Raw genomic sequence first — 19526 nt, 5'->3', positions numbered from 1 at the left:
ACATGTTTAATGGAAAAGCACTTATTTCTGTGATGCTCTTCCCTCTCTAGGATCAATAAACACGTTTTGACAATTATCCACTTCAATTATCTTCTTGATGCTTGTGTCAAGTGAAATAAACCAATGTTATGCCTTAACATCAAAGTAAAAGCAATCAAGGGCAATAGTTTTCAATGAGACCCAACATATTTCAATTTAAATTTCCACTTTGAGATCCCAGTCTGTAGATGATGACTTTTTGCAGGAATTACAGCATTATGGTCGGCATGGGTGACAGTCAACAAACATATATTAAGTTCCTAAGGCATTTATGATACAGTAAACATCACAACAGAAAGGGTTCCTGCCACCAGGAAGCTTATCATTTGGCAGGCATTTATTACCTGCCTATTCAAGTATTTCAGGAAATACCAAAAACAGTGTGCTTTCCTCTAAATCAATTATAATAGTTATCTGTAAGATACGTGATCCAAAGGTGAACACCAAGATGTATCTTGTAACTCTGTCTGAATGTCTTGATGTGCTGATGTGTTAGCTTGGCTAGAATTTGATTATTAGAAAATTCAGTGGAGAAAACCTACTCTCATAAGAAACATTACCAGATATACAACACAAAATATACATCTAAAACAGGCCGCTGATACTTGAGATAAATTAAATCAACAAGTGTTTCCTGTCCACCTACTGTTTTTACACTGGGTTTTGCAAGTTAAAATATTCTTTACACGCTCCTCTGTGACTCAGTTACATGTTATCATTAGCATGGGGATAGTAAAGGCATAAATTAAACACACGGATATCTCCCACTGCTTTTTATTTTTGATAATCGACAATTTCTTTTTACTCAAAACCCTCCTCTCATGATAAACCAATCTTGCCATATTCTTAACAGTTTGATAAACTCTGATCCTCCCATCTTTTTCTAGATAATTCCTACCATAAGATTTATACAGGGATTACCTAGTTCATATCTACATTAAGTTTGAGTTGCTTCTATGCTTTCTTCAGCACATTTTATATCCTAACACCTCCGTATCATCGCATATTTATCTGCTTACGTGTCTGTTTCCTCTGTTACAGCACTCAGTCCTCCAGATCTGGTGGGGCTAAGGCTGCCCTAGGACAGGGCACTCCATAAACATCCAAGGCATAAATGGATACTTAGAAAAGTGAATCTCATTTGAGAAGTGCCATCATTCATCATGATTGGATATATTTATGAATATATGGGAATATAATAAAATAGAATCAGATTTCAATAAGCTTCATTTAATGTATCTAGAATTTATTCAAGCAAATCTACATATATGTATAAACACTAGGAAGAATTAAAAACTGATGGTAGAGTAACGCGGTCCTCTCGTAGCCGTTTAATTAACCTTTAATAATCTTAAATATATATATATAATTCTGGAGATATAACTCCATGACTGTATATAAATCCCTTAAAATTTCATTACAAGTCTTGTCATCTGCTGATTGATGATAATTTGTGTTTAATATTTCATGAAAATATTATGTAAGTTATTCTGGGGAAAGTATTAGTTCCAAGGCATTAGATACTGTAAATATATGTTAATAGCCATAAGGCCTAAGGGTATCCTAGTGACTTTAATCTCATCAAGTGTAGTGATAAATTGCATGGCAATAGAGAAATTATTAACGTTTGGGGGAGGGTATCTGAGTAAGCAAGAAGGAAATTAAAGGATACTATATTAGACGATATCTTTGCATTATTAAACTGTCCAGGGCAAGGGTGAGGGTTCAGATAATATAAAATAGGAATACAAGCAAAATGTTTATTACTGCTATGATAATATGTCCAAATATGGCTAAAGGCAATACAAAATCATACACACACACACACACACACACACACACACACACACACACACATATATTTAGGTGGCAAAGTTCCTGAGATGGCATACAACCTCTTATTATTATTTCATATTTGGTATAAAATAACCAAGTCATCAACAGTATGATCTGTCATAAGAGCCCTGACAGATCAATGGTCAGACTACAATGAGCTTCTTCACTATGTGATTATTTTGCTGAATGGACTTGATGAGAAATAGATAATATATCTCTGTGTTGCAGATATTTTACCTAAGCCAGGCGATCCCTTCTATAAAAATATGACCCTCTGATTGATAATGTTTCAAGTATTCTTGTTTTACACGTTCTTGTGCAAAGGTAATGAATAAGAATATCAAACTCAGCTTTGTAAAGTAGGACACAACTGAAAAAATTTATAAAAACACTTTTCTTACATGATTTTAATATCTGTCAATGCATTGTTCTTCTCTAAGTGTAATTTGTTCCTGATTTCAGAGAAAATTAGCTCAAAAATATACCTAATAAAAGGCAAGGTTAAACAAGTGACAAAAAAGAAAATATTTCAAATATTAAACCAATAAAAGATAATATCTCATACATGTTTTTATGAGCAATAATAAAAAATGAAGTACGCATAAAGTATTTGAAATCAGATGTAACTCCTGAATTTTTTGGTTAGAATACTTTAAATATATAATCCTAATATTTTTAGAAATATTTGAAAAAAGGCAATAAAACAAAGGCCAGGATCTCCCAAAATATATAATCTATATATTGCTACAAGAATTATAAGCTTAGAAATTGTCTTCATGAAATGCTAAACACACCTGACTCTTATTCTTTAGAACGAATATGCTGAACATATATGTTTTTTGGGTCATAGTTAACAAATCAACACACATTCTCTTTTTAAAATATTTGTATGTGGCTAAGGCAAATATGACTGAATTGACACAAAGCCTGACCTGTTCAAGATGAAAAAGCACATTTGCTATATCCAATACTCTTTCTACCGTCTTCTCTGGATCTGAGGTATCATCAGTCCTGTTTGGTAAGTCTTTGTAAAGAGCCATTTGCCATCTAATAGCAGGATCCTCCAACTGCAGGAAAAAGGAAAAGGTTACAATGGGAAGATGGGAATCTAAAAGACAAGGTTACAATCTCAAGATGGGAAGAGTCCACCCACCATTATTTATTGGGCTTTACAGTGTTTACTAGTTAAAACGTGACGCGCAGCAGCAGTTACGTAGGATGAACAGGTCTGGAGATCTAATGTACAGCATGGTGATTACAGTTAATAACATTGCAATTCATACTGGAAATCTGCTGAGAGTAGATTCCAGGAGCTCTTAGCACATACACACAAAAGGTAACTCTGCGAGGAGATAGATATGCTAATTTGTCTGACTACACCAATCATGTCACTATGTTTATGTATATTGAAACATCCTGTTGGACACCTTAACTATGTACAATTATTAAAAATCAAAAATACTAAGAGAGAAAGACAGATAAAGTCCTGGTCATCATGAAATTTATCATCTATTAGAGAAGATAGACATTAAACAAATATTTATAATTGTGATAAGGGCTACTAAAATGAAATATAAAGTACCATTAGATTTATCCTACTCTTTGGTGGTTGGGGAGATTTCCCTTAACACAAGACGTTGTAACTAGGGCTTAAGGATGAGTGGGAAATTGGAGAACAAAATGGGTAAGGCTACCCTCGCTCTTTCTCCTCCCCATTCACAGTCTAATTGTAGAAAGATTTCTATGTTTACTTTTATCAGCAAGCATATAGGATAGCATTTACCTATAAATATTTGGACTCTACAACAGAATTTAATTTTGCTGAGACAAAGATATTAAATTATATTAATCAATAGAGGTTGTTAAAATCATACTCATCATAAAGGAGTCTACACATTTCACTTTTCAATACCATCAAATTTCCTCGGTGAAAAATGTATATGAAATCTTCATGTTTTTTAGAAACATTATTATAAGTCATAGAAATTGACAAAAGCAAGCAACTTCACAGGGATAGAACATATCAGTTCAAAGAAATAATATACAATAAGTATGTTATTAAAAATGGACAAAGCAGCCAGGCACAGTGGCTCACACCTGTAATCCCAGCACTTTGGGAGGCCAAGGTGGGTGGATTACTTGAGGTCAGGAGTTTGAGACCAGCCTGGCCAACATGGTGAAACCCCTTCTCGATTAAAAATACAAAATGTTAGCTGGGCATGGTGGTGCACGCCTGTAATCACAGCTACTCGGGAGGCTGAGGCAGGAGAATCGCTTGAACCCAGGAAGGTAGAGGTTGCAGTGAACCAAGATTGCGCCACTGCCCTCCAGCCTGGCTGACAGAGTGAGACTCCATCTCAAAAAACAAAAAACAAACAAACAAACAAAAACGGACAAAGCAATCCCCGTGTCTTTTCTTCCACTTTAGAATCTCCATTATGGGAGACTGAATGTTTTGAAGCAGAAATAGAAAACATCTAAAACTTCACAACTCCCAGACTGAGAGTGCATAGTTCAAAATGTCAAAAATAACTTTCATCTACAGGCAAACACAGACAGATAGAGCTTTGTATATAAATGACTTGTAAAGACTACTTATCCTTTGATAAAATAAAATGTTTTCATCCGTATACTTTTTAAGTCTGAGGACTATGTTTGATACTTACAGGTTTTAATCTGTACTCCTAGTTCTATTTAATACATAAACATAATGAATAAGGTAGAATCTTTATTCTAACATAAAATTACTCCTCTGGCCTCAGGATGAATAGCCCTGTAATTTCAAGACAATGTATTCAAGAAGTTAGGAATAAAAAAATTCATTTTTTGAAAATCTGTGTATCTCAATATGCCTGCCTAACTCCTAGTGTAAGAGAGTGTAGAATAAAATGACAAGACGAATATTTATTCATTACCTCTTTATTTTCAGGCCTTATTCATTTGGAGGTGAAATACTGACGATCAATGTTTCCTTTTTTGCTCTCTTCTTTCTTCCTCTCTCCCTAACATGTCATCTAAACTGTGCAAAGTATTCTTACAAGTGACCTTTAGAATATAATGGACAAACCTTTTTCTGCTTATAATCATAAACCCCCTTATTTGATCATTTCTTGAGATTGGGCCAGACTCCTCTTAAGAGGTACTGAGCACTCTCTGTCCCTAACTCAGTAACTGTTGAACTAGATAATGGTGCTCCAAGTGTGGTCCAGGGTCCCCTGGGGATCTCTAGCACCCTTTCTTGGGGTACTTGATCCTCTCAAATACCCATGTACGTAAAAACATTTAATGTCTCTCCCTAAAGAGGAAAAATGTTTGTAGTGTAAACTCTTCTTCTAAAGTTCCAATAGAGGCTTTATAAGCTTTTAAAAAAATGTTCAAATTATTCTGGCTATCTGAAAAGAGATCATACTCTAATAGTAATTAATCTCACTCTAAAAGAATTGTTAGTAAACAACTGAGTACACATCAAATTTCACATGAAATTTGCTCTAAATAAATACTTGTGCATTGTGAATATGGTAAAGGCATGTCTCACCTTTATATTATTCTTTAAAATGCTAATTTAAAAAGAATTTGATTTGGATCTTTGAAAAGAGACATTTTAATACCCAGAAAGGCATATATTATATTGTTGTTGCTACTTTTTGACATTCGCATATTTTCATAATTTAAAAAAATCCTGAGAAGGGACACCAGAATAGAAGACAACAGGCTGAGTCAGAATACCAGCTTGACTTTTAAAACTGCATCACAGGTTTTATAAATAAATGAATAATTTATTCACTGATATACAAGAATTTCCAAATAATAGTAAATGGTCACTGGATTGCCGAAACTACTTGTAACAATTCTTTCACCCACCATTAAAAAGTAGGTGTTATATAGATTTCCATCCATGTTTTTATTCTAAATGTACACTCTTCTCTTCTCCTTAGGTAAGCTCATTTATTCCTATTGCTGCAAATCTCGATATAGCCTTTTGATATAGTTTGGATCTGTGTTCCTGCCCAAATCTTATGTTGAAATGCAATCCTCAGTATTGGAGATGGGACCTGGTGGGCGCCGAGTGGATCATGGGGCAAATTTTTCATGAGTGGCTTAGCAGCATCCCCTCGGTGCTGTCCTTGAGACCGTGAGATCTGGTTAAGTGTGTGTCACCTCCCTCCTCACTGCTCTTGTTCCTCCTCCTGCCAGGTGAGATCTGCCTCTCTTTCACCATCTGCCATGATTGTAAGCTTCCTGGAGCCTCCCCAAAGGCAGATGCCCATGTTCCACTTTCTGTACAGCCTGCAGAACCGTGACTCAATTAAACCTCTTCTCTTCATAAATTACCCAGTCTCATATTTCTATATAGCAATGCAAGAATGGCCTGATTCACCTATAGACTAATGACTCTTAATATATATATATATTTAATTACTGATCACTTCATGTACATTTTTTGTTTTTTGAGACAGGGTTTCCCTTTGTTGCCTAGGCTGGAGTGCAGTGGCATGATCTTGGCTCACTGCAACCTTCGCCTCCCAGGCTCAAGCTATCCTCCCACCTCAGCTTCTCAAGTAGCTGGGACTACAGGTGTGTGTAACCACCCAGCTAATTTTTGTATTTTTTGTAGAGATGGGGTTTTGCCATGTTATCCAGGCTGATTTTAAACACTTGGGATCAAGTGATCCACCTGCCTCGGCCTCCCAAAGTGTTGGGATTACAGGTGTGAGCCTCTGTGCCTAGCCAACATTTTCTTATAGACACCTGTCTCTGTGTCCAAAAGACCCTAAAACCCATCTATCAAAAGAATACATCCTATCTGTATTTCAACTGGTGATATATATTTTTTCCAAAATTTGACCATCTCTGGTAATTTTCTTTAAAAATATATCATTTATTATCTTTAGAATTTTTAATAGAAAAGGCTTTGCAAGTAGGATAATGACTAATTAAAATACGTCCATTACCTTAATGTTTAAAGTAACATTATTTGTAGTACTATTTTAAAGAGAGATTAACTAATGTATAAATAGTAAATGTGGCTTAAGAATAAAACTTGGCTTACCTTGCCTTGTAAATGAATATTGCTGCGGATTATATCTCGTACTTCATCCTCAGTATCTTTCTGTCAAGAAATATATGTTACCTAAAAGGAGTCTTATATTGCATCAACTGTCACAAGTCAATAGAAACAATCCAAACCTTTTTTGAAATAATATATGTCTAAGAAACACCTTTATAAAATTACATGCCACAAATTTGGCATGTAATTATTGAAATAATTTCTTGAGACTGCTGTAGCCAGAAGCAAGGTAATGACCTGCTTTACCTCCACAGTAAGGACATTAAAATTCAATGGAATCAAGTTTCCAATTCATAACAAGAAGGGGGTTTTCTTGGACTGAAATAGAAGTATATCTCCAGTATTCTTCCAAATCTCCACAAAGTCAGTTTAGCCCTTAATAACATCCTCCATGACCTAGTAATAGCAAGGGAAATGCAACTGAGAATGAAACTCTAGAGAACTGCCAATAGAGCTGCGTGATGCAGCCCACTCCCACAGCTTCCCCTCAATTCACTCATTTTAGAATATCAAATGCTGCATGTACAGTGACGAGCTTCAGTGATTCAATGTGGAATGCAGACTATGTCCTCCAATTTACATAAATATAAAATAGAAATTCCAGTGTGCAAAATACTGCATCCTCATTTGCATAGCTATGAAGAACAGAAACTTAGAGGACATTGTAAAATCTTGAGAACTTAAATCCTGCAGAGGAGAACAGCAGCTGATTTAAAAGTCAACACCTTATCTACCCACAGTTGGCACAATATATTACGCTTCTAACATTGAAAAATCACCCTTCATAAATTTGAATATACTTCTCATCACAAACTTTCTATAGAAGTTTATATGAAATCCATTTTTTTCACTAGCGGAGATTGGTTTGTATCTTTTCTGTTTGGTTCTTGAATGTGCCCCAGAGGTGATTAACATAACTTAGAAATAAAAACAGCCTCAAAAAAAAAAAAAAAAAAAAAAAAAGAAGCAGCCTTTATGTTTGAGTCTTGGGACCTGTCTAGAAAACCTGCTTAATAAAACATGTCATGCAAACGAAATATTGACACAGGGCAGTGAGACAAAGGAATCAAACACTGGGAGTCTGGAGGTCAGACGATCATTACTGCTGGGATGAAAAGGAGACTTACCAGGCTAAATCGATTTTTGGCTAGAGCAATGAGCTCCTGGTCCCCTGGGGCACAGATGTTCAACCCAATGGGCAGTAAGCGCTTCAGAGCTGCTACAATCAGAGAGGTCTGCATGGAATACCGATCTCCTTTGCGCTTCATTTTCTTCCTTTCCTGATCAGAAACAGCTGCCTGTGGAACAAGAGAAGTGCTGGGATCTGAACCTGCTTCTCTCACATGTAGAACCACTACGACTCTTCTCTAACTTGTCACTTCGTCTTCCTCATTTTCTGCTGCTCCCTAGTTTTGAAAATCTTCCTGTCTTGAAAATAATTTTTCTCTTCCCATCTTAGCACCTTTTGCTAATTTTAAGTCCTGCCCTCAGATTCCTATTACAATTCACTGATATGCATTCCCATGTAATTTTTAGAAGAAAAATGAAAATTGTAATTTTAGGGAAGCAGATAAATGTATAAAAATGCTATAGTAATTTCAGATGTTGTGTGCTTTCTAATTTTCAATGCTTAAGAAAGGAATATAAGAATAAAGGGCTTATTTTTCCTTTGACAAATGCTTGCTTTGAAATATGTATACATGTATATGGTGTGTATATGTGTGTGTGTGTGTGTGAGATCTAATATATCTAGAACAATTACAAAATGCATTTTTCTTTTATACAGTCTGCAAACTTGTCTTCTTAGAGCCTCAGTCACTGTCTAATAGAAATAGAAGTAATATACTCATCGGAGTTTCATAAATACTCAGGACTATCTGGATAACCAGTTTACAATTGAATACTGCCATGTTACTCAAGGGCTCTCTCATGATGTTTTTGAGGCTTATGCTAGCAACACAGGGTCACCTTAAATGACAGAGTCTAACTTTCACTGGATAATGAGTATTCTATCAAGAGGGCATGTTCTAATGTCAAAATGAAAATAATTGTGCCACATCCACTTATTTGTGCATGTCAAATATTTGGTAGCAGGAATTCAAACTTGCAACATAGTTCCATGATAATGAAATGATAAAGAAAAATGTATTACGTTATCAAATTTATTGTGTAATAATTATACTATATATTGATATGTTAAAACCTATAATTTTCTGAACCATAGCAGTAAGAATCACACTTCTGTTCCAAAAAGATGTGCTTATTGTATGAATCCCATTTTTATATGTACCAACTTGTAAGAGATTATTCTAAGTTTATTAGGAAAAACATGATGAATAATTTGTACTGTTAAGTTGATTAATTCATTAAAAAAATGGATCAGTCATTTAAAATGGGCTCTTTGTTCAAACGACAACATAACTAAAATGATAAAAATAATTACCCAAATGAAGAACCACTATCTGAAAAATTAAGCAAATTGATACAAATTATACAATCATACTTCTATCCAATACTAGTAATTTAGTTTCAGCAAAGCAACATCCCCAGTGTAGTCTAAATTGTATTGGTTTGGAGTTTTCCTAGTCTAAATTTGTTGGTCTTAGAGTTTTCATTGATTTTAACCTGGAAAGTTCTTTTGGTTTTATGGTCGTAGAGGCAGACGGAGCTTATATCTGGTTTAATATTTATAAATATTTGTGAGCTTATAATAAAAATAATCAACACTAAACGCATCTACAAATTACTCAATTTTGAGTAATACTAGGCAAATGAATTCCTACTTATACACAAACAATAATTTTGCTTTCCACCCGAGAAGAAATCTAGAACTGGAAAGAGTAGTAAATATTTGAATATTTATGGGTGATATCACTGTTAATATGAGGAAATTAAATCTATAAGCAATAAAATACCCTTCTGTACACACATATTGGGTATTTTTTGTTCATTTGTTTAGTGCCTATTTCCTCGCCAAACTATGTAGCTCCTTTGGGGCAGCTGCCAAACCTGTTTTGTCCTTTCTCTGTATTCAAAGCCAAGCACTGTGCCTTGCTCATAGGAGCAGCTTGATAATTTAAACAGAGCCGCCAAAGCTAATGAATTTGCACACTTTTTCATTTTCAATCTGAGCATTTGGATCAGTTATGAAGATGTAATAACATGGCCCATATGTGGGCATATTTAAGAAGGAAAGTGGGATAACCTGAGCCCTTTCTTAAATCAATCACCTGAGTGCTTTTTCTTTTTTCTTTTTTTTTTTTTTTTTGAGACAGAGTCTCGCTCTGTTACCAGGCTGGAGTGCAGTGGTGCGATCTGGGCTGACTGCAGTGTCCGCCTCCTGGGTTTAAGCAATTCTCTGCCTCAGCCTCCCAAGTAGCTGGGATTACAGGTGCCCACCACCATGCCTGGCTAAATTTTTTTGTATTTTTAGTAGAGATGGGGTTTCACCATCTTGGCCAGGCTGGTCTTGAACTCCTGACCTCGTGATCCACCTGCCTTGGCCTCCCAAAGTGCTGGGATAACAGGTGTGAGCCACCGCGTCCGGCCACCTGAGCCCTTTCTTAAATCAATCAATCAATCAATCAATCAATCAACCTCTGCTTCTGCCTCATCTCTCTCACACACCCACAAACATACAAATATGATTGTAACGATTTCACATAAAATAGCCTTAAATTTAATAGTGGACCAGGAAAATAAGAAAGACATCAAACAGACTCTTTTTCAAAGATACTATTAGACTTGAGCAAAAGCAGTGCTATGGCTGCATAAAATGGGATAGTAGCAGGGTCCACCACCCTCTCTCCTCATGACCCATCTAGAAAAGACTCATTTTTCAATACCTATTCAAATCTTCACTTACCTCTGACATCTTTGACTATCTTATCAATTTCTTTGTCTCATACGTTTTCTAAGTACTTATTAACTATATGATTGTTAGATATCCAGTTGCACTTTAACTTTATCAATTTGTTACTACAATTCATATCTGTTAAAATTTGTTGCATGCCTACAATCTGCGAGGCACAATACACACATTATTCTGATGTTTACAAGCCTCCATCAAGGTAAGCAACATGGCAAACATTTTGCTGCTACCAACAATGAGGTTTAAGATGAGTGAAGGGATTATGAAGTGGCAGAGTCAGCACTCCAGGCTGATCTGCCTCTGAAAGCCAAGCTCTCTCCTTTACCACATTATGAACGGGAAGCACAGTTTTAATCGGTTTCACAGGACCTTTCTGTGGGAACTTACAAAAAATGTTCTAATATTCCTACAATGAAATAGCCTACCAAAAAAAAAAAAAAAAAACCCCACAAAAAGATACCTTTTTGTATTTTAGATATAGTAATTATAAAAATGAGCCTAGCTTTAAATGTCCAAGGCCTGTGATTATATTTCGACAGGAAATGAAATCTTAAGAAAAAAATAGAGTACAATTGTGTAATGCAACAGGCAAAACCCACCTTTTCTCACACCCACAAATAAACACAGAGAACCTGTAATAAATGCTATCTATCAATGCTATCTATCTCTCTCTCTATCTATTTATCTATCTGGTTTTTTTTTTTTTTTTTTTGAGACGGAGTTTCACTCTTGTTGTCCAGGCTAGAGTGCAATGGCACAATCTCGGCTCACTGCAACCTCCACCTCCTGGGTTCAAGCGATTCTCCTGTCTCGACCTCCTGAGTGGCTGGGATTACAGGTGCCCGCCACTACGCCAGGTTAATTTTTCATATTTCTAGTAGAGATGGGGTTTCACCACATTGGCCACGCTGGTCTCAAACTCCTGACCTCAGGTGATCTGACTGCCTCGGCCTCCCAAAGTGCTGGGATTACAGGCGTGAGCCACCGTGCCTGGCCTGGTCTATGTTTTTTAAAATAAGTTACAAAAACCCCAAGTTTCATAAGACAAGTTAGGAAAATTTCAAACATGTTATTACAAATTTCAGCAATGCTAGCCATATAATGTGGTGCCACTGTGGATTTCGTACCACTGCAACAGTGAGTCAGTAAATGCAAAGTAAAATAAGATACATTTTTTAAAAGCCCAATGACCACATTTATAAATTCTTTAAAATCAAATTTTATTTCATCCATATTAATTAGGTAGCTACTAGGCATCAAGCACTGCATTGAGCTTTAGAGTTACCAAGTGAATGACATATGTTTCCTGCCCTTGAGGGACAGATATCTAAGTCACAGATGGGCTGCAGAACAAGGGGCCACGTGCCCTGCTAGGAGAAACCAAGGGCTAAGAGGGCACATGGGAAAGCAGAAAGAGAAAGGCTTCGCTGTAGAGAAAGCAGTCATATGCTATTCTGTTGGTGCAAAAGTAATCACAGTGTTTGCCATTGAAAGTAATAGCAAACACCGGGGTTACTTTTGCATCATAATACATATAGCTCTGTCATATGCAAACTGACATACTGAGTAAAAGTCAACTAAGGTCCACTTTTCACAGTGATCACCACCATTACACATATCCCTGAGGGTTTCCATGCCACACATAGGTGGTCACTTTCTTTCCTTATGGCCAATTTTCTATGCACTGGCCTCTCTCTGCCTTGTGAGCTATGTACCTTTTGCTCTATGTCAAAATGAGGTCCCTTCTCCCGGATCACCATATTCTAGACTGGCCTGCTGGCTTCAATCTATTTTCTATTTAGAAAATAGTTTTGGAACTGGCACTGCATACAAACAGTGATTATCCCTTGCTTGAGTGACTGGCTGAAGACTGATAGGAATCACTTGTCCTCTGGTTCCTGTTTCTACTTGCATTTGGTCTAAATCTGTTTGAAAGGAGTTCCTTTTTCCTTGAGAACTCTGCAGGGTGGCTCTCTCTGCTGCTTTGATGCCTCAGGCAGATGGTTTGAGATCTTGTTACAAGAATCCCTGAAGCACTCAGCATCTCTCCCTTCTCAGCATTATGGGGGAAACAATTCTGCATCCACTCCGCCTCATAGGTAACACCTATGGCAATCCTCCTGTTAACCACTCTCGGCACTAGGCTTGGGTCCTTCATGCCATCCAGGTTCAGCAGAGCCCCCAATAATGCCGAAAAACTGCAGTTCCTGTGCTTCTATGGCAGACATAATTACTCTCAGATCTGTCCACATACTGAAACATGTGGACATCATGATTTCTTGAGCACAACGATATAAAACATGAATGTGTTGACTCTATTGTTTGAACTAGAAACATTATTTCAAGAAAAAAAAAGTGTATTATACCTACGTGATATAAAATTACAAATAATTTTTTTAAACTTTTAAAAATAAAGAAGCTAAGTATAATCAGTAATTTCTAAAAATTTCAACTTTATTACTATTATTTTCTTTCTTTCTTTCTTTTTTTATAAAAATGGTCTCACTCTGTGGCCCCAGTTGGAATACAATGATGTGATCATAGCTCATTGCAGCCTTGAACTCCTGGGCTCAAGCAATCATCACACCTCCGCCTCCTTAAGTGGCTAGAACTACAGGTGTGTGCCATCACACCTGGCTAATTTTTTAACATATTTTGTAGACATAGGGTCTTACTATGTTGCCCAGGCTGGTCTCGAACTCTTGGCCTCAAGCAGTCCTCCCACCTCAACCTCCCAAAGCCCTGAGAATTACTATCATTTTCTATACGTTTTGTCTCAGAGTACTATAAGTCATATATTTAAAAAAAAAAAAAAAAAACTCAATTTTTTAGTTTGAGAAAATTTGTGGGTCAGAAATGTTAAAATTAAGAGGCTCTTACCCATTACTTCCCTTTTTTCTTCTTGCAAATAAGACTAAACTGTGTTACTATTAGCCAATGTTTATGGATGTCTCACTCTACGTTCTACAATGTGCAGTGCTTTGAGAGCATCTTTGAGAATCACTGGACTCGACTGATGGAAAAGAAGGAAAAGGATGTCTGTACAGGAATACACAGACTTCTCCTGGCATTAGCTTCTAGTTCATGTGCTGTCAGGTCAAACACATGGCATTCAAAACTCTAAACAAGACTAGGCCTATCAAGCAATGCCATTCTATTTCCCTGGTGACAGATCACAGAGCAGGCCTGAGGATGAGGTGACTTCTGGAGGTCAGTGGAGTGGGTGTACCCAAGCTACTCTGTTGCCAGAATGTATTGAGTCAGTAGAGGCTAATTTCCTCTGCCTGAGTACCACTCATTTTTGGATCTTTGGCCATTTGGCTGCCAAATATCACCACATGTAATATATTTATTTCTCATTTAGCAGGAATTACATATACAAAGCCCTTTAAACATGCTGTAAATGGAAGCTCCTCCCCTCCCCAATACAATAGAGAAAACAAAAATCTAGAAAGATACTTCCCACTTCATGTGTGAGAACCTGGAATTCATCCATGTGGCTTTTAAATAATGCAGCGAATTTATTTTGAGGTTTGTTTATTTGGTACACACAAGCACACAAATATTCACACCTGATGGATACATAGTGTTGACGTGTTAAACACACATTATACTGACTGATAATTTTGTGAGTGGGGTGTGGTGTGTGCGTGTGTGTGAAGAATGTCTTTATTCTGTTGCTCTGACATCTTGGAGAATTGCTAATCCTGGGGAGACAGCAGTCCCTCCCATGGTTAGGCAATTCCTAGAGAAGGAAATGGGTTCCTTGGTCCGGGGAGCTTGCTTTTTGTATACAAATCAACTAATCCAGAGCCCACACTGACCCCCACCTCCCCCATGGGGCTCTTATACTCTGGGCTACTATCCACCTGCCCTAATCACTCTGGGACTAGGTACCAGGCAACCAAGAACAGCCTCTCTGATGTGGAGCCCCTGAAAATTATTCACATTAGCCAATCAGAAACCCATTTGCCATGCCTTGTCCATTCCTTCCAGTGGAGACCATGAGGCAAGCTCTCACCCACGTCTTCTCCTTGCTTTCTCTGCCTCCTGACCAACCCTGACCCCTCCCCAACGGCCCTGCTTGGCATGGCATGCCTCCGGTTTCCAGGGATCTGTCAGTAGAAATGACTTCCTTCATGACAGTCATTTCCCGTCTGCATGTCTTAACCACACCTGATTCAAACAAATTCCAGTAACCTTAAAACAGCTTGCGTGTTTTAACCAATTTATAACATTACCAAATCTATCAGATTCCAGTTACAAATCTTCGAAAATCTAAAAAAAAAAAAAGATCAATTCATGAAAGTCACATTCGGATATTTTCTAGAAGAGTGAAACAGTTTGTAGTCATACCTTGGACATCTTGGACTTGGTATCAGTAATAAGGAAAGACATATTGTTGATTTCATTCTGTACAACGAAGTTCTGCTCTTCTCTTTTGAAATTCTGAGAAGTTGCAAAGGAAATTTCAGTTAAGACCACTTAAAGAAGTCTTTGTAATTAGAGGTTACACAGAACCTGCAAGCTTTTACAGAGATAAGTATTAATTTGATATATAAGAAACATCAAAAAAGGATACAAGTATTTCTTGAGTATCTAATGAGGGTACTTGGCTGGGAGCAACAGTTCTGTGAACTAGATATGAATATGCACATTGCAAAGATGGGAAAACTAAGGTTCAGAAAATGTAATTGCAAGATCACACACATTTACCAAGGAGTAGCATGAATATTCAAACCCCTGATTAGCTGGTGAAAGGCATATACTGATTCCTAAGATTAATTAACCTAGACTTTCCAAGGACGCATAGAACTATGATGTAACTTTCTATTCTGTCAGATTTGTTACCTCTTTTTAAAATACCATATCATTATTTATTCCCTTTTAATTTGGGAACATAAAAAGACTAGCAAAATCAATTTATCTTTAAATATTTGGGGAAAAACATAACACATTAGCCAATTTATGTTTATATTAATATATGCCCATGAGATTCAAAAGTACATATTCAGATATTTTTGCTTATTCTTGAAAGTATTATTAGATGTTCATCTGAAAACCTACTGATTATGATAAATACTCTTGTTCCAAACTTTAATCTTGTACCTAAATCTAAAGACACTTCTTCAGCATTTTAATGATTGAGGAAGCTGAAGATTTGCAGTTCTTCAAATAAAAATATACAGTTTTTTTTTTTTTTTTTTGAGACAGAGTCTTGCTCTGTCGCCCAGGCTGGAGTGCAGTGGCGCAGTCTCGGCTCACCGCAAGCTCCGCCTCCCAGGTTCACACCATTCTCCTGCCTTAGCCTCCCCAGCAGCTGCGATTACAGGCGCACGCTGCCACGCCCGGCTAATTTTTGTATTTTTAGTAGAGACGGGGTTTCACCGTGTTAACCAGGATGGTCTCAATTTCCTGACCTCGTGATCCGCTTGCCTCGGCCTCCCAAAGTGCTGGCATTACAGGCACGAGCCACTGCGCCCCGCAAAAATATGCAGTTTTTAGTAATTTTTTCCTGATATCCCCCTATTTTCCCATTAGGCATTCTAGGTGAAGTAACCCAACAGGAAAAACAAGAGGCAAAAAGCAAAAATTCATCTTTGTTCTTTGGCAACTCAAAATGGACTGATTTCTTCTGGAATTTATTTATTCATTCGTTCATTCATGTATGTATTTAGGGACAGGGTCTGGCTCTGTCACCCAGGCTGGGATGCAGCTTGCAATGATAGGGCACTGTAGCCTCAAACTCCTGAAGTCAAGCAATGTTCCCACCTGTCACTGGGCATGCATATCTATCTATCTATCAGTCTGTCTGTCTATCTACATATCTAATCTATTTATCTTTTTAGAGTGGATTTTGAATTTTCCTTCATAATACCTTGGATGATCTATTGCATCCCCCAAACGTGAGTTACACAGGATAAATAAATTTGTATCCTTGTGAAGATACAAATTTGCATGTTAAGAAATCATTATTTCATATATCCTTTCTGAGTGATTGTTTTTATGTATGTTTTTATATAAAGTTTCCTATTAAGTTTGACAGACTCCTCAGATATAGGCAATAAATAATATTTATTATCCCAAATATTAAATGTGAATACTTTATTTAAAAATAATGTGTTCAAAGTAATTTGATTTGAACACATAATATTTTACAGTCTGATGAAGTAAACTGGTAAGATAGCTCAGATGATAAAACTGAGGTTGAAATTTTTATTTTTATTTTCTGTCTCCCATTTACAGAGTGACATAGAATTATAATAGATATAAAAATTCTAAACTTTTAAAATAATTCAGGATAATCATCAATGCTGAATTACCTATATTCTGCTAGTTACTGAAAATAAATGATAGAATACTACACAATTCTTATGATAGAATATTATACAATTCTTATGATTAAAATCTTTTCCAGATTTAAAAATGTATAGTTCCACTTGCACTATACAAAATAGTGAAAATTCACCAAATATGTCCTTTAGAAATTCTATCAACAGGATTGTCAGTAGAAAGAAGCTTTATTTTAAAAGCCAACAGATTCTAAAATGTGAGCCAAACTAAATTCCTGTAGATGTAAAGTGTGTGAAGATAAAACAAATTTATGGAAGCAGTACCTTTACAAGTAATATGAGTGTGTGTTATTGTTGGAAATCGCTAGTCTATTTAAGCACATCTCAAACTGAGTACTGCATATTAAGAGAACAGAATGCCAAGAGATAGGGAAAGCTAAATAGTAAAAATAGTACATCTTAATGTAACGTCAATATTAGTCTAAAATTTAGGGGCAAATTGAAAATATGTTTATGGAGTGCAATTAAAAATTCCTGTGATTTTTTTAAGAAGATAAATTGCAAAACTCAAAAGAGGGTTTATATTCCCTCAAGCTCCTCAGGGGAACCTATCCTCTCTCCTCAACTGTTACATGAAACCTAGGAGGCAAGTAGGCAGGTGCCTACCAAACAGTAGGCGTGATCTGTCAATATTTTCACACTCACATGGGATTTCGACCAGTAGATAAACACTTCTGCCACCATGCGGAAGAGCTCCTCTGCTTCCGGGTTAGGCTCCTTCAGCCACTTTGCCCTGGATCACATAATAAATAAAGCGGTTTCACAGCTACTCCTTAAAGTTAATTTTAAAAAAAATCACCCTCCTAAAGTTAAATGTACTGACCACAGAGCTCATGGTGGTTTCAGCATAGAGCTGTAACATTAAAAAAAAATTTAAACATCATAACTGTCAAACTGTTAACTTTTACATGCCAAATCAGAATGAAATGACCAACTTTGATTTTAAGACGTTTTAATTTTAAGCCGAAAATTAACTTACCTATAAACAATTAATTATGTTATCATTACCAACAAGCTCATGGCCAAATAGTGAATGAAGCGATTCGAGAAGGACATGTGAGCCAAGAAAGGTTACCACTGAATTGGGGAAATCACTAAATTACTTTTGATCATACCTGTTATAGTCCACAAATCTAATCAAGAGAGGGTAGAAGGCATAGAGATCTCTGGCCAGCGTGGTGAACTCATCTAGGATGAGGAGTTCAGCCTCTGACATGTCCCCCCTGGCCTCGGCTTTCAGGTGGTCTTCCTCAGACACCACCATGGCTGCCTTTTTCTTGAGTTTCTCCATTAACGGCAAGAAATGAGTTTTCAAGAGCTGAGGTTTCACTTTATTTATTATAGGCTGGGAAAACACTGTTTAAAGACAGACATTAGTATTCTGCTCTGTATAACCATTCATTAAAATGATGAGAGATTATAATTATAATTGCAACATGATTAAAGCCTCCTTCTCCAGCACATGACTTCCTTAAGGGTACAGCTCATGCCTCAGCCATTTTTCTAGTCCAAGCTCTAATTGCATAGTTGCTATTACAAAAAAATGATTACTGAGTTGAATTCAATGATCTTCCTTGTTTTTAGAATAGATTGATAGCTAATTTAGAATGGAAAAAAAGATTTTCAGTCATTTTGGAAATCATTTTCACACAATAAATAAAATCCCCAAATGGAAAAGTTTCCCCTAACCCTTAGAATAGGAACAAGCTCTGCTACATAATTACTACATGAGACTATATGCAGTTATCTCATTTTAACTATCCCCATCCTTGGCCCAATGGAAGAGTTAGATTACATGGAACACTGCTCTCTTATTTAATAATAACCATAGGTATTAGTAATAGTTCTAAACTTGATTAGGCCATTTTTTAAAACTATTTTTTCCCTGAAGGTAACATATATGCATGGGGGAAAAGTACACAAGAGAAAAGTTAAAGTCAACCATAATCATCTATCCAAATTAATACGTCATTGCTGCATTTCTTTGGAGTTTTCATCAGTAGATACATTAATATACATATATATTACACACATAACATTCTGAATTCGTTGTTTTAAAACCTCTTCATTTTGCCCTTCATAATATGAGGATTTCCAGGGCATAAAACATTGTTGGAACTTTAACATTTAAAGATGACATAATATTCTGGCATGTAGATGTACACAACTTATTTAGCCATATTCTAGTTATTGGATACTTAGATTGCTTTAAACTTTTCAATATAAATAATGCAATAATTGTAGATATTAGACTACATTTTTTTGGTTTACCCATTTTTTGGTTTAGCCACAGATGGCTAAAAGTGGATTGCTAAAAGTTGAACGTTTTATTTTTGTCTCTGGCTATAGACTCATTAGT

The 19526-nt window shown here is 36.4% G+C and overlaps 1 protein-coding gene across 1 annotated transcript in view; it reads right to left on the bottom strand.

Annotated features, from left to right (window-relative positions):
- Positions 1 to 19526, bottom strand: part of RYR2 (ryanodine receptor 2) — a 634673-nt gene that overhangs the window by 105682 nt on the left and 509465 nt on the right. The window contains exons 70-75 of the mRNA XM_025401874.1: positions 18283 to 18523; positions 17813 to 17900; positions 15171 to 15263; positions 8071 to 8241; positions 6926 to 6985; positions 2808 to 2942 (exon numbers count right to left, since the gene is read on the bottom strand). Of these exons, the coding sequence (XP_025257659.1) occupies positions 2808 to 2942; positions 6926 to 6985; positions 8071 to 8241; positions 15171 to 15263; positions 17813 to 17900; positions 18283 to 18523 (788 nt within the window). The remainder of the gene's footprint in view (positions 1 to 2807; positions 2943 to 6925; positions 6986 to 8070; positions 8242 to 15170; positions 15264 to 17812; positions 17901 to 18282; positions 18524 to 19526) is intronic.

Source organism: Theropithecus gelada, chromosome 1 (assembly GCF_003255815.1).
Source record: "Theropithecus gelada isolate Dixy chromosome 1, Tgel_1.0, whole genome shotgun sequence".
NCBI lineage: Eukaryota > Metazoa > Chordata > Mammalia > Primates > Cercopithecidae > Theropithecus > Theropithecus gelada.
Note: the sequence above shows the minus strand (reverse complement) of the source record. Positions and strands in the feature narration are given on the sequence as shown.